This window comes from Hypanus sabinus, chromosome 2 (genome assembly GCF_030144855.1).
Source record: "Hypanus sabinus isolate sHypSab1 chromosome 2, sHypSab1.hap1, whole genome shotgun sequence".
Taxonomy (NCBI): Eukaryota; Metazoa; Chordata; class Chondrichthyes; order Myliobatiformes; family Dasyatidae; genus Hypanus; species Hypanus sabinus.
This window is the reverse complement of record NC_082707.1, coordinates 167,547,902-167,575,134: the sequence shown is the minus strand read 5'-3', so window position 1 is coordinate 167,575,134 and position 27,233 is coordinate 167,547,902. Positions and strand designations below refer to the sequence as shown.

The following is a 27,233-nucleotide window of genomic DNA, read 5'->3' as shown; positions in this document are numbered from 1 at the left end:
CTTCAAAAAAAAAATATTGGCCATTAATTATAATGGGTGTCCAAACATTATTACAGCATATGGAAGCAATGCTATTAATATTAAAAATCTTGCACCTTTCACATTCTTTCAAGATCTTCCGAGCACACAGTAAACAATTAAGTATAGTACTTTTTATAATGTAATTGAATCGTTGACGTGTTAGAACTGTGGCAGTCATCACCACCTCCGACAAACATCAGTAAGATCAATGATTGTTTACTTGATTGTCTATCGTGTCCAACAATGACAGATTCAAAGCATGAAGGGGGCAGTTTTAAAATTGGAAAAGCAGTTGCACTGAGGGTCCAGTGGAACGAGTAGCTATCACAACTGGGGTTTTCTTTGGTTGCAGTGGATGGCCACGTCTTTTTCTGTGCCTTGTTGTGCCCTTCTATCTCAACGAAACATTGCAGAATTGCCTTCCACCACCACTGTCCGCCATTCGGGCCATACTCTCTTCTCATGCTAACATCGGGAAGGAGACTTAGGTCCCACACCACCAGGTTCAGGAACAGTCATTACCCTTCAACCACCAGGCTCCTGAACCAGTGTGGGTAACTTCACTCACCTCAACTCTGAACTGATTCCACAACCTGTGGACTCACTTTCAAGGACTCTACAACACATGTGCACGGTATTATTGATTTAGTCATAATTGCTGCCCCCTCACCGGGTTCGTATGGAAACTTGGCTGGTTGCCGGTCCCTCTAACAGCCACGTGACTCAGTGGTGAGAAGGCCAGCTTTCATAAACAATATGCATCTAGGGTCGGTATGATTTGGGCTCAAAACTAAACAGGAACTTTGTGTCATTCCGATCAAAGAAACTTCGTTTTGAGTGAATGTTGCGTTTAGTACTGCCCATACACAATTGTCGGTCAGCAAGATATAACAAATCGTCCAATGCATAAAATTATAAAGAAAGTAAATGTACAAATTTTAGCTTTATCAAACAGTTAGTAGGAATAAAATAAAACTAAAGGCCCCATTACTGTTAAAACCAGTCAAAATATGCACATTGTTGGGACTCTTGTTCAAATTGTGTTTTTACTCACTCTGGGTGAAAGGACACACCACATTCCGAACATTGCTCAAAATCCACCTCAAGCAAACGGGCTCTTTCTTGGGAGTATCGGCCCTTCTTCCTTGTAGCTATTCATCTGCATAAAGCACTTCCTACAACAGGGACGCTCCCTCAGTCATCTTCCCTCCTGTCCTCTCCGCAGCTCCCGCCAAAAAGACCACGAACCCGACCAGTGTCTGACACAAATCTCTCCCCGCCAGCTTTCTCTAAAACATACTCCCAATTCGACCATCTTTGACTGGCTGACACAACATTCCTAAGTTGAACATTGCATACACTTATCTCTACCTGAAAACAAAAACACGCTAAAAGCAGAACACACTGCTTTTACAGATACCTATAGCACAGCAGTACGAATCTTAACCAGGGCATTACATCGTTATTTTATTTTTTTCTCTCAGCTCAAGCTGGTAAAACACAAGGTGTTCACATTCTGAAGTCTTTCAAGTTCCGCTTTTAATTCAGAATATTTCTGGTGCTGTTCATTTATTGATTTCTGTAAGTTATGTGTGTTTGGAATGGCTATAGCTATTAAGTAAGTTGTTCTACCTTGTTTTATCATATCTGGACAGTTATATGGATTGTCCTATCTGTAATAACAGATCCATCGTAATATAATTTGTAGTATTCTAACTCTAAAACAGAATCAGGCTTGTATATATAGGAAGATATGATTTTTTTATGTTTGTATTTTAAAGCAAGATTTTGATGAATGATGTTTGTAACTTGATCATGCCTGTGTAAGTAATCAGATTGAGTTAAACTGCAACAAGATCCTGTAATATGATGCATTGTTTCTGCTTTCTCTTGGCATTTTCTACATTTATCACCCTGAACTTGTTGGTGTTTTATTATGTATCTTTGGTAATTTTTGTGTTAACCACCTGGTGTCCTGTCTTGCCACAGGGAACCCTTCTGTTTCTGAGAAGTTGTCTCCAACTCTGAGCCAGGTGCTTGACGCTTCCTTGTTGATATCTAGTCAGCTCAGATCATGGGGATATCTCTGCCATTAGTTAATTTTTTCTTCATGTTTCTGGCTTGTGTTCTCATTTAAGTTTAGTAGTGTATACTTCTTATCAGAATTGCATATGCTCATATGCAGTGCTGAATCCTGTTTTCACTGATGAAAGTATATCCTTAGAAGTTTTATCTGACTGTTGTGAAGATTTTTAATGTCTAGATTATTATTATTATTTATTTTTCTCAGCTGAAGCTGGTAAAACCTGAGGTGCAGGCATAGCCAAGCAAGCTCATTCCTCAATTGCTAGGAACTTTTAGAATACTCTAGTGTATTTAGTATTGTGGCTTTACATCTTTACATAGATTTTGCTGTGTTGCCCTGATTGTTTAATGCTGTTGTGTAGTGCCTTTGGGATGTTATCAGTTGTAGATATTACATCTCCAATGTACACCCTGTTTATATTCCTAAGTCTTTCAATTTCCTCTTTTAATTCAGCTTATTTCTGGTATTTTTCACTTATTGATTTCTGTAAGTTATGTGTGTTTGGAATGATTATATCTATTAAGTAAGTTGTTCTTCCTTGTTTATCCTGTATTATTATATCTGGACGGTTATTATGGATTGTCCTATCTGTAATAACGGGTACTATTATTATTATTCAATTTGATGATTGATTTTGACAGATGATTTTCTTTTGTTCATTGGTGGTTTGGCATTCTTTGTGTGTTGTTTTTCACTGATTTGATTGTATTGCCTGCAAGAAAATGAATCTCAGAGCAATCCGTATATGGTGACATATACGTCCTTTGATAATAAGTTTACTCTGAACGTTGAACTTCCCAGGCCGTTAGATCTCAATGTTGATCTCATCCCCTCAGTCCACCAGAAACGACGTTGGATGCTAGGATAGGGATGTCAGTATCTCTCCAGGCTATATGGCCCTAGACACTTGGTAGTGTGATCATTACTAAGTTATTAAAGTATAAAATGACTTCAGTATCAGAGATAACTGGCCGACTTCTTCAAGGATTATTTTGAGAGAAATCAATCAAAGGCTCAGTTAACTTTACATCCGTGCTACAGTGTTGTCCTCAATACAACATCAGAGTACTGGGCTTTATTTCAAAGACAGAAGAGCTGCAAGCTGGTCCTTGATTCCTATACATTTAGTGCCCCATTCAGAACAGTATCTCAAATATGCCAGTACATGCTGTGATTTGATCTAAGTATGTTTTATTCCCCATGTCAATGTTATCCTCCTTCCAGAAGGACTGGCCTAAAATTCTGACATGTTGCCTTGAGCCTGACTTTATTCATTCCAATCCAAAACGGGAGGCACGGTAGCATAGTGGTTAGGACAGTGGTTTACAGTACAGACGACACAGGTTCAGTTCCCACCACTGTCCTGTCAAGAGTTTGTATGTTCTCCCCTTGACCACATAAGTTTCCTCCAGGTGATTCGGTTTCCTCCCAGAGACATACCGGTTAGTAGGTTAATTGGTCATTGTAAATTGTCCTGTAATTAAATCGGAGGATTGCTGGGTGGCATGGCTCAAATGCCTGGAAGGCCTGATTCCATGCTGCATCTCAATAAATAAAGAAATAAATAACATTCCCACTGAAAGTCAGAAATCTGCAAATGATATAGATCTGAGATAAAGTAAGCAGACCAGGCAGCATTTGAGGAAAGGGAAACAAAGTTAATGTTCATATTCAAAGTTCAAAATACATTTATTATCAAAATATCTATATGGAATAGAACTCTAGGGATTCGACCTCCCACAGGCAACCACAAAACAAAGAAACAGCATGGAACCCCTTCCTAAAAAAATCAACAAACACTTAATGTGTGATAAAAGAACAAACTGTGCAAACAACAAAAAGCAAATGAACAATATCTGAATGTCAAACCAGGAGTCCAGGAGTATTCAGGCTACAAACGCAAGAAGATCTGCAGATGCTGGAAATCCATGGCCACACGCACAAAATATTGGAGGAACTCAGCACGTCTATGGAAATGAATGAACAGTCAATGTTTTGGGCCGAGACCCTTCAGCAGGACAGTTTAGGTCAGTGCCGCTGGCTGACTGCAGACTGCAGGGCCAATTTTCACCAAAGCACCCATTTGTTAAAGAGCATTTCCTAGTTCTGATGAAATATTAACTTGATATTCTAATATCCCTCTTGCTGAGTCTCATCCTCTCCTCAACAGAAACACTGACTCATTCAGAATGTTGCTATCCAAGCACGATTCTATATTTACTAAAATCTGGTAAAAGGTCTCAAACATGAACAGTTGAACTTGTCTCACTTCCCTCAGATGTAGCTTAACCTGCTGAGTATTTCCATCAGTTTCTAACTTTACATTAGTCAACATATATTCAATAATCATCCCATCCCTGTAATTACTGACTGCCTTTGCTTCCTAGGCAACTACTATATCAGATTAAACTCAGCAGGCCAGGCAGCATCTATGGAAAAGAGTAAACAATCAACGTTTTGGGCCAAGACCTTGACATCAGCTGTTTACTTTTTTCCATAGATGCTGCCTGGCCTGCCGAATTCCTCCAGCATTTTGTGTGTGTTGCTTGGATTTCCAGCATCTGCAGCTTTTCTCATATTCAGATTAAGCTCTCTTCATAATCTCATTTATGACCTTTTTGCAGAAAACAATTGAAATTCTTACTGTAAACTCCTGCAGATCTCCGCCTTCCTCATCTCAATCCACAATTTTCTGCTCATATTGAAGCCAAGTTTTAGAACTCTCCTAGTCCCATTTTATTATCTTGGTGTACATTCTTTTCTGCACCTCTGTGAATGCCCTTGGGATTTTTAATATATTATATTAAGGATTGTGGTGAACTACGTGTGCCTGTCTGGACACACCCCCTGCTGACTGCTCCTGTGGCTCCTCCCACAGGCCCCTGTATAAAGGCGATTCAGGTCTAATCCTCTGCCTCATTCTCCAGGATGTAATATGATGGTCACTCACTGCTGGTTCCTTCTTCATTCAGTAAAAGCCGATATCTCGCCTTACGTCTCAGTGTGAGTTATTGATGGTGCAACAAGGATTCTTCATAAATTCAAATTGATACTGATGTAGCAATACTTGTAAGAATAAACAGCAACAAGCAATCTGCTGGAGTAACTCATCAGGTCAAGGAGCACACGTGGAAGGAAACAAATTGTCCACATTTCAGGTTAAAACCTTACTTTAGGACGAATTCCTTTTGCCTCACCCACAGATGCTGCTCAATTTGCTGAGTTCCTCCAGCAGATTGTTACTCCAGGTTCCAGCATCTGTAATCTCATGTCTCCTCTTGCAAAAATTGATCTTATATTAAAAATCCAGCAATCACCCTAACCATCTTTTAAATGTTCCAAATTTCTACCCAAATTATTCTACCATTTTTCAGACACGTGCTTTGTATCATAGTACAGTCAGGGAGTTGGGCCCCCTAAATCCAAGTTATATTCCACATCCCTATTCTTTCCCTGCTCAGCGCTTTGACAAAGCTGTGGATTGTTTGAGTCCATTTCTCTGTTCAAAATCATGATCCCGTCATTCTGAAGCCCTATTTCTAGAAGCTCACAAACTCAAGAAATCCTGCAGATGATGGAAATCCAGAGTAACACACACAAAACACTGCAGTGATGAAGGGTCTTGGCCCGAAAAGTTGGCCCATTATTCCTCTTCATAGATACTGCCTGACCTGCTGAGTTCCTCCAGCATTTTGTGTATGTCATTCTAGAAGTTTAGTCAGGAAGAACATGTTTTAGCAATTATCTTGCAAAGTTCCCGAAGAACGTTCCAAAGAAATTATCCTCTCATCTCAAGGGAACAAAGTCTAATTTATCTTTCTTCATTGGACAATCTCAAAAGTTGATCAAGTTTTATCATCTAGCTTGATATAGTCATCAAACTTAAACAGTTCTACCTTCCTTAAATGAATGGGGGGCAAACACTGTGGTACTTTATTGAAGCATAAAGCAATCCAATGGGAAGTGCCAAATAGATCCAAAACTGCCATGATAATTGTTAACTGATTTATAATGCTGTTACCAGTGGAGTCAAGAGACCTTTTGATCTCTTGATTGTTGTATATCTATCATTTAGACTTAATGTGGAGGGGCATTATAAAGAAATACTGCATAGGATGCACAGAAAAATCCTGTTTGATTGACAGAGAGAAAAAAGATCTTTTGACCAAGAAGTGCAGTCTTCCTCTCTGATGATCAACACTGGCACACCACAGGGATGTGTGCTTAGCCCACTGCTCTACTCTCTGTGTACACATGATAGGCAAAGCTCAAATACCATCTACAAATTTGCTGATGATACAGGTAGAAGTCATTGTGGTGACGAGAGGTCATACAGGAGTGAGATATGCCAACTAGTGAAGTGGTGTTAGAGCCACAAGCTGGCACTTAACATCAGTAAGATGAAAGAACTGATTGTGGACTTCAGGAAGGTTAAGACGGAGGAACACATACCAATCCTCACAGAGGGTTCAGAAGTGGAGAGAGTGAGCAGCTTTAAGTTCCTGGGTGTCACGATCTCTGAGGATCTAACTTGGTCCCGACATATCGATGTAATCATAAAGAAGACAAGACAGCGGCTATACTTTATTAGGAGTTTGAAGAGAATTGGCATGTCAACAAATACACTCAAAATCTTCTATAGTTGTACCATGGAGAGCATTCTGACAGGCTGCATCACTGTCTGGTATGTAGGGGCTACTGCACAGGCCCAAAAGAATCTGCAGAGGGTTGTAAATCCAGTCAGCTCCATCTCGGGCACTAGCCTGCAAAGTACCCAGAACATCTTTAGGGAGCAGTGTCTCAGAAAGGAATAATCCATTATTAAGGACCTCCAGCACCCAGGGCATGCCCTTTTCTCACTGTTACCATCAGGTAGGAAATACAGAAGCCTGAAGGCACACACTCAGCGATTCAGGAACAGCTTTCTCCCCTCTGCCTTCCGATTCCTAAATGGACGTTGAATCCTTGGACACTACCTCACTTTTAAAAAAATATACAGTATTTCTGTTATTACATGATTTTAAAAAATCTATTCAATATATGTAATTGATTTACTTGTTTATTTATTATTATTACTGTTTTTATTTTATTTTGTTTTCTCTGCTAGATTATGCATTGCATTGAGCTGCTGCTGTTAGGTTAACAAATTTCACGTCACATGCCGGTGATAATAAACCTGATTCTGATTCTGAAGTGAAGGCAGTTTGGTCAGTCGGGCAGTAAAATGGCAAATAGAATTCAATCCTGAAAAAAGTAAATTAATATGTTTGGTAAGGTAAGGCAAGGAAATAGATGATGAAAGGCAGTGCATTGCGAGGTATGGCAGAACAAAGGGACCTGGGACCGTAATTTCACAGGTCCTTAACTGTAGACGGGCAGGTCAATAGGTTGAAAATACACACAATCCTTTATTACCTGAAGAATAGAATATGAGTAAAGGAAGATTCAAGAACTATGTATAACATTAGCTAAAACATAACATAACATAACTCTGCATTTCAGATCACCACACTGCAGTTGTTGTGCAGAAATTATGAGGATGTTACAAATTATGAGAATATTATGTAGAACATTCATATCTACAATGACAAGGATGTTTGGTGATGGCCCAAATGCTGAAGGGGAGACAGTGAAGCAGATCCAACAGTTCAGAATTTTAAGAACTGTGCAGAACAAAAGGAAAAGATTATAAACACTAGGCCAACAGGGCTGTTAACTAAAACTTTCAAGCAAAAGCTGATGTCGATACTGTGGCTTGGAAGCAATAACTTAATACTAAGTTAATTCCACTCCTATACAGCATCAATCTAAACAGTTGACTTCTTTCCCAAAATGAGGACGAGGTAAACAGGGAGGTTAGTTGTCACCGTGCTTTGATCAGACTCAACAAGACTGAAATGAAAGGAAGGCAGTTAAATACATCCACAATGAAACACTAATTAACTGGAACAAATGTGCATACTCATGAGCGTGATTGATGACCCTGTTCAGCTGTCCGTTGCAAGGTCATCCAGACTCTGTAGCAGAGTCCGTGGTTGTGACATATGGGGAAAGTTTGGATATGAAGGAAAGATCTACTTTAAGCAGAAAGGTTTGAAAGGCGTCATAATTTTGAACTAATCGGTTAAAGTTTTAGAAAGGAATTGAAGCAAAAATGCACCTTAGTGGTCTGGAACTCACTATTTGAGGCCAAGTGGCAGAATGTGTACTGGAAGAACTGTGACTTATAGGACTATGAAACATTTGTTGGGAACTGAGGATAGGCTGTGTAGCTCTCTTTCAGTTGACTTAGACAGGAATGGCCAAGTAGCCTCCTGCGTTTCAGTTTCTATGATCCTGCATTATTGTATTAGCGTTATTATTATTGTTATTACCCAATTATTATTTTATGAGTTCAAAGTATATTTATTATCAAAGTAAGTATGTCATCCTGAGATTCATTTCCTTGGGCACATTCACAGTTGGACAATTACATACAATGAAATCAATGAGAAATTACACACAAAGTCTAACAAGCAAGCAACGAGCAAAAGAGGACAATCCCTGTAAAGACAAAACAAAACTATAACAATTACAATAGACAATAGACAATAGGTGCAGGAGTAGGCCATTCGGCCCTTCTAGCCAGCACCGCCATTCACTGTGATCATGGCTGATCATACACAATCAGTACCCCATTCCTGCCCTCTCCCCATATCCCTTGACCCCGCTATCTATAAGAGCTCTATCTAACTCTCTCTTGAATGCATCCAGGGACTTAGCCTCCACTGCCTTCTGGGGCAGAGCATTCCACATATCCACCACTCTCTGGGAGAAAAAGTTTTTCCGCATCTCAGTTCTAACTGGTCTACCCCTTATTCTTAAACTGAGGCCTCTAGTTCTGGACTCACCCATCAGCCGGAACATGCTTCCTGTCTCCAGCGTGTCCAATCCCTTAATAATCTTATATGTCTCAATCAGATTCCCACTCATCCTTCTAAATTCCAGTGTATACAAGCCCAGTCACTCCAATCTTTCAACGTATGACAGTCCCGCCATTCCGGGAATTAACCTTGTGAACCTACACTGCACTCCCTCAATAGTAAGAATGTCTTTCCTCAAATTTGGAGACCAAAACTGCACACAATACTCCAGGTGGGGTCTCACCAGGGCCCTTTACAGCTGCAGAAGGACCTCTTTACTCCTATACTCAATTCCTCTTGTTATAAAGGCCAGCATGCCATTAGCTTTCTTCACTGCCTGCTGTACTTGCATGCTTGCTTTCTTTGACTGATGTACACGAACACCTAGATCTTGTTGTACTTCCCCTTTTCCTAACTTGACTCCATTTAGATAGTAATCTGCCTTCCTATTCTTTTTTTTTTGTTTTTAATATTTAATTATTTAATGTTAATTACAACTCCAGTAGATCAGCTTTCTGGAATTTTTTTTTTTGCCACCAAATAGATAACCTCACATTTATCCACATTAAACTGCATCTGCCATACATTTGCCCACTCACCCAACCTGTCCAAGTCACCCTGCATTCTCATAACATCTTCCTGACATTTCACACTGCCACCCAGCTTTGTGTCATCAGCAAATTTGCTAATGTTACTTTTAATCCCTTCATCGAAATCATTAATGTATATTGTAAACAGCTGCGGTCCCAGCACCGAACCTTGCGGTACCCCACTGGTCACAGCCTGCCATTCCGAAAGGGACCCGTTAATTGCTACTCTTTGTTTCCTGTCAGCCAGCCAATTTTTAATCCATGTCAGTACTCTGCCCCCAATACCATGTGCCCTAATTTTGCCCACTAATCTCCTATGTGGGACTTTATCAAAAGCTTTATGGAAGTCCAGGTACACTACATCCACTGGCTCTCCCTTGTCCATTTTCATAGTTACATCCTCAAAAAACTCCAGAAGATTAGTCAAGCATGATGTTCCCTTCATAAATCCATGCTGACTCGGACTGATCCTTCTACTGCTATCCAAATGTGTCGTAATTTCATCTTTTATAATTGACTCCAGCATCTTTCCCACCACTGAAGTCAGGCTAACCGGTCTATAACTCCCTGTTTTCTCTCTCCCTCCTTTCTTGAAAAGTGGGACAACATTAGCTACCCTCCAGTCAGCAGGAACTGTTCCTGAATCTATAGAGCATTGGAAAATGATTACCAATGCGTCCATGATTTCTGGAGCCACCTCTTTAAGTACCCTGGGATGCAGACCATCAGGTCCCGGGGACTTATCAGCCTTCAGACTCAACAGTCTATCCAACACCGTTTCTTGCCTAATATAAATTTCCTTCAGTTCATCCTTTACCCTAGTTCCTTTGGCCACTATTACATCTGGGAGATTGTTTGTGCCTTCCCTAGTGAAGACAGATGCAAAGTACTTGTTCAACTTATCTGCTATTTCCTTGTTTCCCATAATAAATTCACCCTTTTCTGTCTTCAATGGTCCAATTTTGGTCTTAACTATTTTTTTGCTATTCACATACCTAAAGAAGCTTTTACTATCCTCCTTTATATTCTTGGCTCGTTTACCTTTGTACCTCATTTTTTCTTGGCGTATTGCCTTTTTTGTTATCTTCTGTTGCTCTTTAAAAGCTTCCCAGTCCTCCAGTTTCCCAGTCATCTTTGCTATGTTATAATTCTTCTCTTTTATTTTTATACTGCCCTTTACTTCCCTCATCAGCCACGGCTGCCTTTTACTCCCCTTAGGATCTTTTTTCCTCTTTGGAATGAACCGATCCTGCACCTTCTGCATTATTCCCAGAAATACCTGCCATTTTTGTTCCACTGTCTTCCCTGCTAGGGTATTGTTCCATTGAACTTTGGTCAGCTCCTCCCTCATAGCTCCATAGTTCCCTTTGTTCAACTGTAATACTGACACATCTGATTTTCCCTTCTCCTTCTCAAATTGTAGGTTAAAACATATCATATTATGGTCATTACCTCCTAATGGTTCCTTTACCTCCAGGTCCCTGATCAACTCTGGTTCATTGCACAACACTAAATCTGGAATTGCCTTCTCCCTGGTAGGCTCCAGTACAAGCTGTTCTAAGAATCCATCTCGGAGGCACACCACAAACTCCCTTTCTTGGGGTCCAGTACCATTCTGATTCTCCCAGTCTACCTGCATGTTGAAATCCCCCATGACAACTGTATCATTACCTTTGCGACATGCCAATTTTAACTCTTCATTCAACTTACACCCTACATCCAGACTGCTGTTTGGGGGCCTGTAGATAACTCCCATTAGGATCTTTCTACCCTTAGAATTTCTCAGTTCTATAATAATAACAATTAAGTAAGAAAATAAATAATACAAAGGACATGAAAAGGGATCTATTGCTTTCCTGGTGTATCTGAGTTGTAAATTCCTTGGATATAAGTCTGTAGGTTGTGGAATCGATACAGAGTTGTTCCCAGACCTGATGGTGTGAGATCAAAGGCTCTCTATCTCCTTCCAGATGGAGGATTCCTGGATGGTGAAGGCTCTTGATGATGGATGCTGCTTCTATTGTGACAGGGCTCTTTATGAGTGTGCTCAATGCTGGGAGGTCTTTCCCTGCGATGGACTGGGCTGTATCCATCACTTTTTGCAGGCTTTTCTGTTCTTGGGCATTGGTGTTTCCATACCATGCCATGATGCATCTAGTCGGGATACTTTCTATCGTGTATCTATAGAAGTTTGTCAAAGTTTTAGATGAATTGAATTGACTTATTGACTTTATTTCTTACATCCTTCACATACATGAGGAGTAATAATCTTTACATTATGTCTCCATCTAAATGTGCAATGTGCAATCATAGTAATTTATAATAAATAGAACAGTCAATGCAACATAGAAATACACTCAAATCAGCATGAGTTAATCAGTCTGATGGCCTGGTGGAAGAAGCTGTCCCAGACCCTGTTGATCCTGGCTTTTATGCTGCAATACCGTTTCCCGGATGGTAGCAGCTGGAATAGATTGTGGTTGGGGGCGACTCAGGTCCCCAATGATCCTTCAAGCCCTTTTTTCAAATCTTCTTTGTAAATGTCCTGAAACATGGGAAGTTCACAACTACAGATGCGCTGGGCTGTCCACACCACTCTCAGCAGGATCCTGTGATTGAAGGAAGTACAGTTCCCATACCAGGCAGTGATGCAGCCAGTCAGGGTGCTCTCAATTGTACCCCTGTCAAAAGTTCTTAGGATTTGGGGGCCCATACCATCTGAGGTGAAAGATGCACGGTCGTGCCTTGCAGAATCTGCACAAACTTCTAAGAAAGAAGAGGTGCTGTCATGCCTACTTTGTAATGATGCTTATGGGTTGGACCGAGAATAGATCCTTTAATCTGATAACACCAAGGAATTTAAAGTTACTGATCCCCTAAGGAGTACTTGCCAGCTCGTCCCCACCTTTGTTTCAGCCAACAACAGTAAACTTGAATTAGGCTTATGATTTGCACTTAGCCTGATAGTCATAAATGACAACAAATTGTGCAAATACAAACATCAAATACAAACATCCATAAAGAAAAGAAATAATGACAATAACTAAATGAATAAACAATGAATACAGAAAACATGAGATGAAGAGTCCTTGAAAGAGAGTCCATAGGTTGTGGGAACAATTCAGTGAGGGGGCAAGTGAAGTTGAATAAAGTTATCTCCATTGGTTCAAGAGCCTGATAGTTGAAGGGTAATAACTGTTCCTGAATTGGTGGTGTGGGTCCTGAGGCTCCTATACTTCCTTCCTAATGGTAGTAGCAAGAAGAGAGCATGGACTGGATGGTGAAGAGCCTTGATGATGGATGCTACTTTCTTGTGACATCCATGCAGATGTGCTCAATGCTGGGGAGGGCTTTACCCGTGATGGATTGAGCCATATCCATTACTTTTTGTAGGATTTTCCATTCAAGGGCATTGGTGTTTCCATAGCAGGTTGTATGCAACCAGAATCAGAATCAGGTTTATCATCACCAGCACGTGTCGTGAAATTTGTTAACTTAGCAGTGGCCGTTCAATGCTGCTCATAATGCAGAGAAAGGATAAAAATAAAATAATAATAAAAAATAAGTAATCAACTACAGTATACATATATTGAATAGATTAAAAATTGTGCAAAAAAAGAAATAATATATAATAAAAAGTGAGGTAGTGTTCATAGCTTCAATATCCATTTAGGAATCGGATGGCAGAGGGGAAGAAGCTGTTCCTGAGTCACTGAGTGGGTGCCTTCAGGCATCTGTACCTCCTTCCTGATGGTAACAGTGAGAAAAGAGCATGCTGGAGGTCCTTTGTAATAGACGCTGCCTTTCTGAGACAACGCTCCTTGAAGATGTCCTGGATACTTTGTAGACCAGTAAATACACTTTCCACCACACACCTATAGACATTTGTCAAAGGTTTAGATGTCATATCAAATCTTCACAAACTTCTAAGGATGTAGAGGTGCTACCGTGCTTTCTTTGTAGTTGCACTTATGTGCTGGGCCCAGGACAGATTCTCTGAAATGGTAACACTGACAAATTAAAGTTCCTCTCCATCTCTGATTTCCTGATGAGGACTGACTCATGGACCTCTGGTTTCCTCTTGCTGAAGTCAATAGGACCAAGCTCCTTGGTCTTATTGACACTGAGTGAGAGGATGTTGCAGTGGCCCCACTCAGCCAGATTGTCAGTCTCCCTCCTACATGCTGTTTCATCACCACCTTTGGTTCCCCCCCCCCCCCCCCCCGTTATGGTGATGTTGTCAGCAAACTTGAACGTGGCATTGTGCTTAACCTCAGAGTCATGAATATAAAGTGAGTAGAGCAGGGGTTTAAGCACAGACCCTTGTGGTGTACCTGTGCTGATGGAGACGGTGGAGGAGATGTTCCCAATCCAACCTGACTCAGGTCTGCAAGTGAGGAAATCGAGGATCCAGTTGCACAAGGAGGTATTGAGGCCAAGGTCTTGTAGCTTATTGATAAGTTTTGAGGGAATGATAAAACTGAATGCCGAACAGCAATAGCGTCCTGATGTGTGCATCTTCATTGTCCAGATGTTCCAGGGTTGAGTGAAGAACCAGTGAAATGACATCTGCTGCGGACCTATTGTGACGGTAGGCAAACTGGAGCGGATCCAAGTCACTCCCCAGGCAGGTGTTCAGATACTTAATGACCATCTGGTAGATGTACGTAAGTTCTACCGGACGACAGTCATTGAGGCAGCCTCTCGAATTATGCAAGTTAGTATTTTTGCTGTGGGCTTTTGATCTACTTTCGTTTCTACTTACCTTTTTTATTTACTAACTTTTTCAACAGCTTACCAATTTATAAACTTCCATCCGGGTGTGAGCGTGTATAACAGCCCCAGGTATTTGCCAAGGTGCTTGACCGCTAAATCGAATGAAGACTACAGTCCTGAAGAAACGTCGACTGTTTATTCATTTCCATCGATGCTGCCGAGTTGCTGAGTTCCCCCAACATTTTGTGTGCATTGCTGAAGAATACAATGATGTTTTCCGACCGCTGATTTGGCAAAAGAGGATTAAAACGTGCGTTTTCTCTAGTTTTCAGACAACAGTGATGAAGAATACTTACTTTCATCGACTGAGCTAGGTTGATATGAGTCTATGTGACAGGAAATTGTCAGAGAGAGGAAAAATAACTTACAACTACATTTCTCTACTTTTACATAATTTTATCAAATAACTTACACATAACGGGAAATATATTTCTTTCACAACGTCAAGCGTAAAAATAAAATATCATATTTTCTTTATTGAATAGTAGTTTTGACAGACATCTCTTATTCAATGCAATAATGTCTTACTGTTTTAAACACTGTTTTGAAATGATGTATTTGTTTTCTCATCAGTTACATTATGGTAGCGATCATACCAAACTTTCACCGAGTACAAAGATACCGAAAGTTTGTAATACCATAATGACATAAAAATAAAATGTTGTAAATAGAGTATATAGTATTTTATCTTTAGGTTGGAGAAAAGAAATACAGTCTGCATAGCAGAACTTAGATTCTGAATATCAATGAGGAATTCTGCTTTGGAAATAAATTATTTTTTGGAGTTTTTCAAAAAATACAAATACATAAATACACGGTAACTCATCTGTCTTTACATGTTATAAGAGACAGGAGTTCGCTGTTTCTCAGCGCCCGGCTAGCTCAGTCGGTAGAGCATGAGACTCTTAATCTCAGGGTCGTGGGTTCGAGCCCCACGTTGGGCGGCCACTGTTTTTTTCGCTTCTCAAGGACTTTTTAAAAATCCTTAAAAATCCCTGTTTAAGACTCACATTTATGATACGGACTGTATTTGTAAATTATATTTTACTCTCATTATCTCTGTGGTTTCGAGGTATATTTCACATACGTGTTACACTATACTGGCCCATTCATTATAATGTAATTCACGCTCACAACCACGTGGGGCAGTTTCGGATTGGTGGTTCATCCCCACATGCTGATTTCGCTTTTGGCTCTCGTTCCGACAAACACGAATCTTTACGACATCCACTTAATTTTTTTAAGCTTTGCCGGCACCCGTACTCCGGCTTTCCGCCATGTTGTGTCAGGCTCTGTGACGTGCGGTTTTTTTATATGGAGACGGATTAATCTTTTCCTTGCTGATTTGACGGATTTTTTCAGTTTAGCCAGCCTTTTGGAGATTATTTTCCCCATGTCAATCAGGAAACAGTCTTCGGGGCGAAAAAATTGTGGACGGAGAAATTAGCGGTGCAGTTCCCGACTCGCTCTGCCTGAGCACGGACGCCAACATGGCGGACGAGGAGGAGAACAGCCTGACAACCGAGGACGGGGCTGTTACAGAACCGCAGCACGGCAACAGTCGTCTGGAGAGCCTAGCACATCAAGAGGCCGCGTCGCATGTCCCCTGCGCCAGTGTACCCTGCAAGCAGTTCGAAGTCCATTCCTGCCAAGTGTTGCCGGAATATGTTCAGGTGGCCGTGGAGGAAGGGGCGACTCAGGTGGTGAGCACGCTGTCCGATGATGGGGATGGACTCCTGAATGCTACCGGGATCTTGAATTCTTTGGGAGAGGCTCCTCCGTCTGTTGGCACCATGGCAGCGGTGAGTGCGGGTGACTTCGCCGTGGCCGAGGAGCTGGAAAGTATTTCTATTGAGTCCACCCCTAGCACCATTATTTACGTACAACCCGATGGTACTTTCGTGGAAGGCACTGGATTGACCCCAGAGGAACAACAACAACTGGTTGAGCAGTTAACAAAGCAGCAAGGACTGGTAGAAGTAAGTGAAAGTGAAGCGGCTCAAATGTTTGGCAGTCAGCAGCAGCAACAAGATCATACACAATTTGTGCAGCATGTTGGGCTAACGGATGAACTGCAGCATGTCATCGCCCATGTTACTAAATCCCAGCAACATGCGGCACATTTCGGCAAAACCACTGCCGTCCATTTGAATTCTGAGCCTCCTGAGAATCGGGTACTACAGAAAAGCAGCCTAACTTCGTGTGTTGCCCCCGAAACCCGAGAGCTTCCAACAGATCAAAATCAGATGATACAAGTTCCTGTATGTAATTCTCTGATGCCGCAGGTGCAAACAGGTGTTCAATCAAGTCAGGTTGTCCATAGGATTGATTCATGCAACCCAGCTCAAGTTCAGCAAATAACTATTTCTACTCAGTCTTCTACAGTAAACCAGCCTAGTCAGCCTAAGATTCCAACGGCAGTTTCACAGCAGCAGGCTGCGTATACTCAACCATTGACGATCGTTCACAATGCAGCACGACAGTTGCAGAATGCTGCCCATCAGGCTGTCCTTCAGCAGAATTTACAACAAAGTATTGCACATGTACAACAAAAGATGGCCCCATTGCGAGTAACATCTTCAGCACAGGTACTTACAGATGCTTTACAGACTAACTGAAATGAATTTTTTTTCAGCTGCATTCCAATGAAAAAAACCGAAGGGTGGTCTTGCCATCTGTCAAAAACTTAAAGGTATTATCAAACAATGTAACTGCACCTAGATAGGGAAGCAAAGAATGATGAAAATATTAATAAGACAGGAAAATTAAGGATACTGGGAACTATTATTACTCAAAAATGTTAACAAAATAAGCATTGGTCCTACAGAAAGTGAGTCTCAGAACAATGATATAAAAACATAAGAAATGACAAATAAGGTATTTAGCATCAATCTTCCTGCTGGAGCTGCAAACAACAGTCTGAAATATTTGTTAATCAGGAATTGAAAGGAAGGGAGGAGCTCAAGAAAAATTCAGTTATTAACGAAATGGTACTGAATAATTTGTGGGGGGAAGCAGGTAGACGGATTATATGGACTTGCATATTAGGATCTTAAAGTAGCTGGTGACATAATGTCTTGGTTTTAATTTTCAAAACTTACTTAGATTTCATGGTGATTCTGTTAAATTGGAAAATACAAAATATGACTTGTTTAAAGAGGGAGTCAGATGGAAAATAGGAAAGTTCAAGTTAATTGTCTTGATAACAAATTTGAAAAAGAAAATGTTCCAAGCTTAAGCTGCTAAGGATATTTTAACAGGTTACTCAAGAAACCCAAGGTAGTCAGGCAGATTCAACATGGTTTTGTGAAAGGGAAATTGAGTTTGCCCGATTTATAGGAGTTTTTTTAAGAAGTTATATATACGGAGGATAAAGTGGATGTACTATACATAGATTTCCAGATGGCATTTAATCAGGTGCTTTGTCAGTAGTTATTTCAGAAAATCAGAATCAGGTTAATATCTTTGGCATATGTCGTGAAATTTGTTGTTTGGGAGCATCAGTAGAATGCAATACGTTAAAAAGCTATACGTTACAATGAGAAATATATAAAATTAAATAAGCTGTGCAAAATGAGTGCAAAAATAGTGAGGTAGTGTTCATGGGTTCACTGTCCATTCAGAATCTGATGGAGGGAAAGAAGCTGTTCCTAAAATGTTGAGTGTGTGTCTTCAGGTTCCTGTGCCTTCTCCTTGTTGGTAGCAATGAGAAGAGGCATGTCCTGGGTGATAGGGATCTTTAAGATGGATGCTACTTTTTGAGGCATTACCTTTTGAAGATGTACTCAATGCTGCAGAGGCTAGTGTCCATGATGCTGCTTTTTCCAATTCTCTGTGCAGTTACCCCTCCATACCAGGCAGTAATGCAACTAGTTAGAATGTTCTGCATGGTACATCTGTAGAAATTTGCTACTTTTTGGTGACATACAACCTCTGCAAATTCCTAATGAAATATACCCTTGGTGTGCCTTCTTTATAATTGCATCAGTATGTTGGGCCCAGAATAGATCTTCAGAGACGTTGACACCCAAGAACTTGAAACAGCTTACCCTTTTCACTGCTGATCCCTTGAGGACTGGTGTGTGCTCTCTCACTCTTGTAAATGCCACATGTAATCCTAATTGTCCCACCTTTCCTCATATGAAAGGCTCTTGGATAGAGGATTAGCTGGCTGATGGAAAATAGAGGAGCGTGAATGTCATTTTGTGGTTGGCATAAAATAACAAGTGCTGTGATGAGAATGGTTCAGTTTATGGAAATGATTTGTGTAAAGACATGAAAGGAAGGAGCTTATGAAAGAAATTAGGAGAGCCAGAAGGGGCTATGAGAAGGCCTTGGTGGGCAGAATTAAGGAAAACCCCAAGGCATTCTACAAGTATGTGAAGAGCAAGAGGATAAGACATGAAAGAATAGGAGCTATCAGATGTGACAGTGGACAAGTGTGTATGGAACTGGAGGAAATAGTATTAAGGTACTTAATACTTCAGTATTCACTATGGAAAAGGATCGTAGTGATGACTTACAGCAGACTGAAAAGCCTGAGCATGTAGATATTAAGAAAGGATGTGCTGGAGTTTTTGGAAAGCATCAAGGTGGATAAGTCACTGGGACTGGATGAGATGTACCCCAGGCGAGGGAGGAGATTGCTGAGCCTCTGGTGATGATCTTTGCATCATCAGTGGGGACGGGAGAGGTTTCGGAGGATTGGAGGGTTGCGGATGTTGTTCCTTTATTCAAGAAAGGGAGTAGAGATAGTCCAGGGAATTATAGACCAGTGAGTCTTACCTCAGTGGTTGATAAGTTGATGGAGAAGATCCTGAGAGGCAGAATTTATGAATATTTGGAGGGGTATAATATGATTAGGAGTAGTCAGCATGGCTTTGTCAAGGGCAGGTTGTGCCTTACGAGCCTGATTGAATTTTTTGAGGATGTGAATAAACACATTGATGAAGGAAGAGCAGTAGATGTAGTATATATGGATTTCAGCAAGGCATTTGATAAGGTACCCCATGCAGGACTTATTGAGAAAGTAAGTAAGGAGGCATGGGATCCAAGGGGACATTGCTTTGTGGATCCAGAACTGGCTTGCCCACAGAAGGCAAAGAGTCTCATATTCTTCATGGAGGTCGGTCACCATGGAGTGCCTCAGAATCTGTTCTGGGACCCTCACTCTTCGTAAGGGTATATGACCTGGATGAGGAAGTGGAGGAATGGGTTAGTAAGTTTGCTGATGACACGAACGTTGTAGATAGTGTGGAGGGCTGTCAGGTCGCAGCGGGACATTGATAGGATGCAAAACTGGGCTGAGAAATGGCAGATGGAGTTCAACCCAGATAATTTTGAAATGGTTCATTTTGGTAGGTCAAATATGATGGCAGAATATAGTATTAATGGTAAGACTCTTGGCAGTGTGGAGGATCAGAGGGATCTTGGGTTCCGAGTCCATAGGACGCTCAAAGCAGCTGTACAGGTTGACTCTGTGATTAAGAAAGCGTATGGTGTATTGGCCTTCATTAATCGTGGAATTGAATTTAGGAGCCAAGAGGTAATGTTGCAGCAATATAGGACCCTGGTCAGACCACAGTTGGAGTACTGTGCTCAGTTCTGGTCGCCTCATTACAGGAAGGATGTGGAAGCCATTTAAAGGGTGTAGAAGATTTACAAGGAGCAAGCCTTATGAGAATAGGTTGAGTGAACTCGGCCTTTTCTTCTTGGAGCGAAGGAGGATGAGAGGTGACCTGATAGATGTGTACAAGACGATGAGAGGCATTGATCGTGTGGATAGTCAGAAGCTTTATCCCAGGGCTGAAATGGTTGCCACAAGAGGACATGGGTTTAAGGTGCTGGGGAGTAGGTACAGAGGAGATGTCAGGGGTAAGTTTTTTACACAGAGAGTGGTGAGTTTGTGGAATGGGCTGCCGGCAACGGTGGTGGAGGCGGATACAATAAGGTCTTTTAAGAGGCTTTTAGATAGGTACATGGAGCTTAGTGAAATAGAGGGCTATAGGTAAGACTAGTAATTTCTGAGCTAGGGACATGTTTGGCACAACTTTGTGGGCCAAAGTGCCTGTATTATGCTGTAAGTTTTTTATGTTTCTATGTAGTTGCTTAATTTGCAGATGATGCAAAGAATGGAAGAATAAGTTGTGAAGGGGACATGAGGCTATAAAGTCGTGTGTTAACTGAGAGGATAGAGGCTCTGCAAGTGAAGTATAATGTGGGGAAAAATGTGGAATTGTCTATTTTGATAGGAAAAAATTTTAAAAATTATCTATCTAGTTAATGGAAGTCTGTGGAACTCAAAAATGCAAAGTGATCTGGCTATCCTATGCTGCAGGTACAGTGGGTAGTAAAGAAAGTTAACAATGACATTGTTGATAGGGGAAATGAATACCAATGGAAGGAGGATATCTAAAGTATGGGTATAGTATTGATTTTGGGGGAAAAATGCAGGTTTCTTGGAAATGTTCTGAGAAAGCTCAGTAAGTGGAAAGGGAGGGTTGTCTTGTGAGGAAAAGCTGGACAGTGAGGCTTATATGTGGCACTTAGAAGAGTCAGAGGAGACCTAATGGAAACAAGATCCTGATGGATGTGGCGAGGTTGTATGTTCCTGGGATAAGCTGTAAAAATAATTTTAAAACAGTAAGTTGATGACTTGTTGAAAGGTAAGGGCATTAAAGGTTGCCATGAGTAGATAGGAATGTAAAGTTGAGATTACAGTTAGATCGCCATTATCTTTAAATGATAGGACTAGAACATAGAATAGTACAACACAGGAATAGGCCCTTCGGCTCATGATGTCTGTGTCTAACATTATGCTTAATTAATCTACTGCCTACACATGATCCATAGTTCTCCATTTCCTGCATATTTTTGTGCCTATCTAAAAGGCTCTTGAATGCCACTATCATAAATATTAATCCTTCCACCCCAGATGTTGTGTTCTAGGCAACTACCACTCTTTGTTCTTTCAAAAAAGACTTTCCCTGCACATCCCATTTAAATTTTTCCCCTTCACCTTAAGCTAGGTGTGGTAGTATTCAACATTTCTATCCTGGGGAAAAAAATTCCGACTCTACCCTTGCTGTGCCTCTCATAATTTTATAAACTTGTTTCAATCACCCCTCAGCATTTGTTCCAAAGAAAACAATTCAGATTTATCCATCTTTTGCTTATAATTAATGCCTTGTAATCCAGGCACTATCCTGTTTAATCTCTTCTGAACCCTCTCCAGAGTCTCCACATCTTAACTGTAATGGAGCGACCGGCGACCAGAGCTGCATGCAGTATTTCAGAGTTTTATACATAATTTGCTATCTATTATGCTCCATACCTCTAACAATGAATTCTAGCATGCCATACGCATTATTTATCTACTTGTCACTTTCAGCGATGGACTTGGGCTCCAAGAACCTTCTGTACATCATGCTTTCCTTGTCATTAAGCGTATATTTTCCCCTTGCATTTGACCTCCCAAAGTGCAACACCTCACATATGCCATATGTAAGAGTTGCCAGCACTGATTTCTGCAGAACACATTGGTCACAGACCTCCTGTCAGAAGAACACCCTTTTGCCAATGGCCTGTGTCTTCTATGGGCAAGCCAATTCTAAATCCAAATGAGAAATCCACCATGGATCCCTTTATCTTGATTTTCCTGGACAACGTACCATGAGGGACCTTGTCAGGTGCAATACTGAAGTCCACATAGGTAACAACCTCTGTGTTACTTATACTCATCAATTACTTTGGTTACCTCCCCAAAAAATCTCAATCAAGTTTGTAAGATGCAAGCTGCTTGTATTGATGGATTGAAGGTTCATGTGTTCTGTTTCAGAAAATATAAAACAAACAAAATTCTGTACTTTTGTGTTAGCAGTACAATATAAATCTTGCCTTACTAGATTCCAGAATATTAATTCTAAAATGATCTTCATTACAGTTTAATTTCCTTTCTATTATCCCCTTTTCACTGAAAATAAAAACTCATAAAACTTAATAACATGTCAGCACATGCCTATGATATTGCCTACATATTCTGTGCTATTAATATTTACATTGCTTTTGAAGTACAGAGTACCATGAAAATAAACGGAATGATCTGATTTACTATTCATTCATGGGTGGAGAAACTAATGCTGTACGCATTCACTCTGAATTAAGGGGCTCCTGAAATGGGATACAATTTGCGGAGAAGTGCTTGTGGTGGATCATGCTCATCCTTTTGGTTGGCCATGCCCTTGGGCTAAAAGAGAACCACAGTTGCTAGTAATTAAAATAAAAAGTGTATATTCACCAAGATTAAGGTGGAATGTTTCTGGTACCTTTATCAAATGTTGCTAATTTGGTTGATTTATGAGGAAACTGGTTTTAATGAACAAAATTCTTACTGCAATGGAAACAACTTTACACCTGAATTATGGTATGGACTTTGCATTGTTGATTACTAGTATTATTAAGTGTAATTCCTTTATGCAGTTATCTCTTACAATATGTATAGGGCACGGATTGTACGACTTCCTCATCAAATGGGCAAGTTATACAAGTTGGCTTTAGGAAGATTATTTTTAATAATCTGACTTTTTCTAAGGTTGCTTCAGTGAGACTGGAAACAGACTCTTCAGCCCACACTAATCATCAGCCACTCTTTACATCAATCCTACATTCATCCCATTTCTTTTTATTCACCCCATGTTCCCGTCAATTCCCCATATTCACCTACAGGGCCAGTGTACAGTGACCAATTAATCTACCAACCCCTACATCTTTCAGAAGTGGGTGAAACCTGGAGTCTGCAGAGGAAGCTCACTCATTCCCGAGCAGAATATACAACCTCCAAGCAGCTAGTGTCTGTAGTCAGGATTCACTGAGACTCCGGGACTGCAAGGCAGCTGCACCATTGTGTTGCCCATTGTAGATTAATGTGACCTGAAGTTTTTAATAAAATGAGTATAGTATAAAATCCAATGAAATGACAAAACTATTTGAATGACTTTAACTAGTAATTAAAATTTCCTGAATTCTGTGAAAATAAAGTATATAATAGGAAAAATGAATTCTGCACTGATGATAAAACATTTGATTTGAGATTTGTAGCCAAGTGGGATTTTAAAATTGAATTGATTCTTTTGTCTTTGCATACCTTAAGATAAGGATTGATGCTTTGTTATTACAAAGCAGGAGTAGGCCATTTGACTCTTCGTGTTCATTTTTGCCATCCAAAAAGATCATTGCTGATTATTTCCCTCGTGCCACTTTACTGCACTAACCCCATATCCCTTGACTGCCTTAATATTTAAAAGCTTGTTGATCTGTCTTCAACATGTTGGGGACTGAGTATCATGCTTTACCTGTGTAGGGAATTCCAAATATTCACCACCTATGTGTAAACTTTGCTTTAAATCTCTCTAGTAAATGGCAGATCTCTTACTTTGATGTAATAACCTTTGGCTTTTTGATGTTCCAGTAAAAGGGAAATATAACTCCACCTCTGCCTTGTCAAGCCTCAAAAGAAGAGATATACTTTTTATTCTTTAAAATGCGTGAGTGTCCAGTTGAAACCCAGGTTGCCAGTTCATAAAGTTATAGCTGCGTTAGTGGACAGGTGTTCTGTTTGGTTTATAACTTTATTCCACTAGGTCACTTGCTGGTTGTTAACTGTGGCAACCATTTTAACTAATTTAGAGTAAAATGTATTGAATGATGGAGGAACTCGGCAGCTCAAGCAGCATCTATGGAAAGAAATAAACGGCCAATGTTTCAGGCTGAAACCCCTCATCAGGTCTCATTTTATCCTTAACCCACAGCAGTTGAGGCTAATTCCCAAATCTTGCCTCACTCAAGATCCCAGAATAGAATTTTTAGGTCACTACTGCTCAGTTGCTCTTTGAATGAGCATGCCATGGTTGTGAACAGTAAACGTCAGTAAATATTAACTTCTTTTTGCTTTCTTGCAGCATCAACTAGATACTGTTCAAGTTCACATTCAAACTGTCCCATCCCAGGAGGAGAAGGATAGGCCGATGCCACCTTTAGCAGTAGTGCAGCCTAAAACAGCAGCATCCAATCAGATGGCTAACCAAAGAACAACTGTATCCGGAGGAGTTAATATTTCTGGACCTCAGATAATTAGAATACAGCCTCTTTCAACCACTGGGTCACAACAGTATATTTTGCACAGCTCTTCAGAACCTCCAATTCAACTACTTGTTCAGCGGCAGCCCCCACCACTTGCACCTGTAAATTCTATACGCATGATTCCTGGGGTCACCATCAGTAGTCAGTCTGGCATTTTCACTAATACTGTAACTACCACAATAAATGCCACCACAACAGCAGTAGCAAATACAATTTCTACTAGTCACATGAAGAAGCAGGAAGTTAGTGATAAATCAAAGGAAAAAAAGCCTGTGAAGATCAAAACTCGATCTGGTCGTATATCGCGACCTCCAAAATACAAAGTTAAAGACTACAAGTTCATAAAGACAGAAGATTTGGCAGAAGGCCATCAATCTGATTCAGATGACTATTCTGAATACAGTTTTGAGGAAGAAGATGTGAAAACAAAAATAGATGATTCAAGCCTTTCAATCCCTTGTTCGTTCAAGCCCAAAAAGTTTAAATGTGACACATGTGAAAAGTCTTACATTGGAAGGGGCGGGTTAGCACGACATTATAGACTCAACCCATCTCATGGAGAGCTGGCTTCTGTCATTGAGGAACAGAGAACCTCTGTGAGCAAAACCAATGGAGATGTGATTGTTGGGGACACTGGAGGAGGTGGTGACAGAAATGGCACAATAGTTGATGGACTAGAGACACAATCTGTAAATACTGACACTACATCTGTGATGGTGGGGAGCACAGAACTGTCATCTCAAGACGTTCAACAGGTATGTATTGATAACGTGGTATCCAGAATTCCTTTCCTAAAAGTGCTGATATATTGGTGTTTGGTTCCGGGGTGCTGCTAGTCCTTAAGATGTATTGCTCAAAAAGCCATATTTTTATGAACATCTGAGAATTAGTATTAGCAGGCCATCATAGCAAATTCTCTCTTTATCTAATTTTTTTCTTGCATTTGGTCTTAAGGCAAGAAGCATTTCAACTAACAGTCACTGGTAAGCAGTGTGCCTTATAAGCATTTTCATGCACTGAGGCCTGTGTTTGGCAATATTGCAACTTGAGTTGACTTGTCTAATGTAGGATGGATAAATTGGTGAATTTCCAAACTAGGTGGTTAATTAATTGAATTAGCACTAAGGATAGTTTATTACTTTCAGATTACTGAGAGGTACAATGTCATTTGTTAAGTATATGTTATGAATAATAGTTCAGTATTAGAGTCAGGTTAGATGTTAGAAGAAAAATGATTTGTTTCAGTTTTTCCTCTAAATTTGTGTCAAATATTATGTCTTGCTGAGCTTGATATAGTATTCTGCTTTTGTGTTAACTTTTGAGAAAATGTTATTTTGAAGCATTTTGGTTTGTTCACTGATGTTTGCATACTGTTTTCATCTGAATTTTATGGTTTGAAATTTTGTTTGAAATTTCTGTGTTAAACTAGTTAAGTGGGCTGAGGGTTAACAAATAAATTCCAATTCAGAAAAGAGTGAAGTGTTGCATTTAGGGGAATGAAACCAGAGTAGGAGTTATAAAATAAAGGCAAAGGCCTTGGGGAGTGCTATGGAACAGAATGACAAGTACTATGTTTGCTGAAAGTGGCATTATAGACAGACAAGATAGTGAGGAAGGATTTTGGCATGCTGGTCTTCAGTCAGGGCATTATGTATAGGAGTTGGGAAATTACATTACAATTGTACAAATCATTGGTGAGGATGAGTTTGGCATGCTGTGTAGATTTTTGGTTGCCCTATTATGGAAAAGACATAATTAAACTAGAAAGAGTGCAGAAAAGATTTACAAGGATGTTGCTCAGACTAGAGGGTCCAAGTTATAGGGAGAGGCTGGCAGGCTAGGACTTTATTCCTTGGAACGTGAGTGACTGAGGGGCACAGGTTTAAGGTGAAAGGGAAAATATTCACAAGGATTAGAGAGGCAACTTTTTCACATAGAGGGTGGTACATATCTGCCACAAACTGTTTGTGAACATGGCTGAGGCAGGTCCAATAATATTTAAAAGACATTTGGGTAGGAACAGATGAGAGGATATGGACCAAATGTGGACAAATGAGACTAGCCTAGATGGACACCTTGGTTGATGTGAATGAAGTGGCTCAAAGGGCCTGTTTCTGTTCTTTGTTTCTCTGTGATTAGTGGCAAATGTAGAAGCCTTCCAGCAAACAGTAAAAAAAACTAAATTGGGAGGGGAATGGTAGTAATAGTGTCCTCCAGTGGTTTATAAATTATTCATGCTTGGGCTGTTGGAGTTGCTTAATTTGTATGACCAGAATCGACTTGGAGAAGGTACTCTGAGTTGTTACCTTTGATCTTTTCAGTTGATATAGCTAATAGTTCCATACTGTGGTCTGCTATGAAGACCAAGGATTTAAAATCCATTAGAAAGAAGGAATGGTAATTTTTTTTTCAAGCCAGAATGTGGTTACTTGAAGGCAAATCCTACATACCTGCAGTCCTTGTCCAGTTATACAGTACTATAAGAAAGCATTCAGCCCCCAGACCTTTGTTCACATAAGAGTATTACAACCATGGATTTTGGTCAATTTAGCTGAGGGAGTTTATTTGTGAATCACGTGTTCCTTTTTTCACAGTAGAGCACAAAAAACAATTTTTACCAAAAAATTGTAAAGCATGAAAAACCAAAAGTTCAAAAACTGAAATGTCAGCAATTCAAAGATGTTTATCTCCCTTTACTCAGTACCTAGTTTAACCCCCTCT

General features: G+C 40.3%; 1 protein-coding gene and 1 non-coding gene across 2 annotated transcripts in view; both read left to right on the top strand.

The window, feature by feature from the left end:
* The first annotated feature begins 15,246 nt into the window (after positions 1–15,246).
* trnak-cuu (transfer RNA lysine (anticodon CUU)) lies at positions 15,247–15,319 on the top strand. The gene has a single exon. It is a non-coding gene; the product is annotated as a tRNA-Lys (tRNA).
* A 311-nt stretch (positions 15,320–15,630) lies between these two features.
* The window catches only part of znf839 (zinc finger protein 839), a 43,976-nt gene continuing 32,373 nt past the window's right edge, over positions 15,631–27,233 (top strand). The window contains exons 1-2 of the mRNA XM_059958931.1: positions 15,631–16,963; positions 24,332–25,267. Of these exons, the coding sequence (XP_059814914.1) occupies positions 15,866–16,963; positions 24,332–25,267 (2,034 nt within the window). The 5' untranslated portion in view covers positions 15,631–15,865. The remainder of the gene's footprint in view (positions 16,964–24,331; positions 25,268–27,233) is intronic.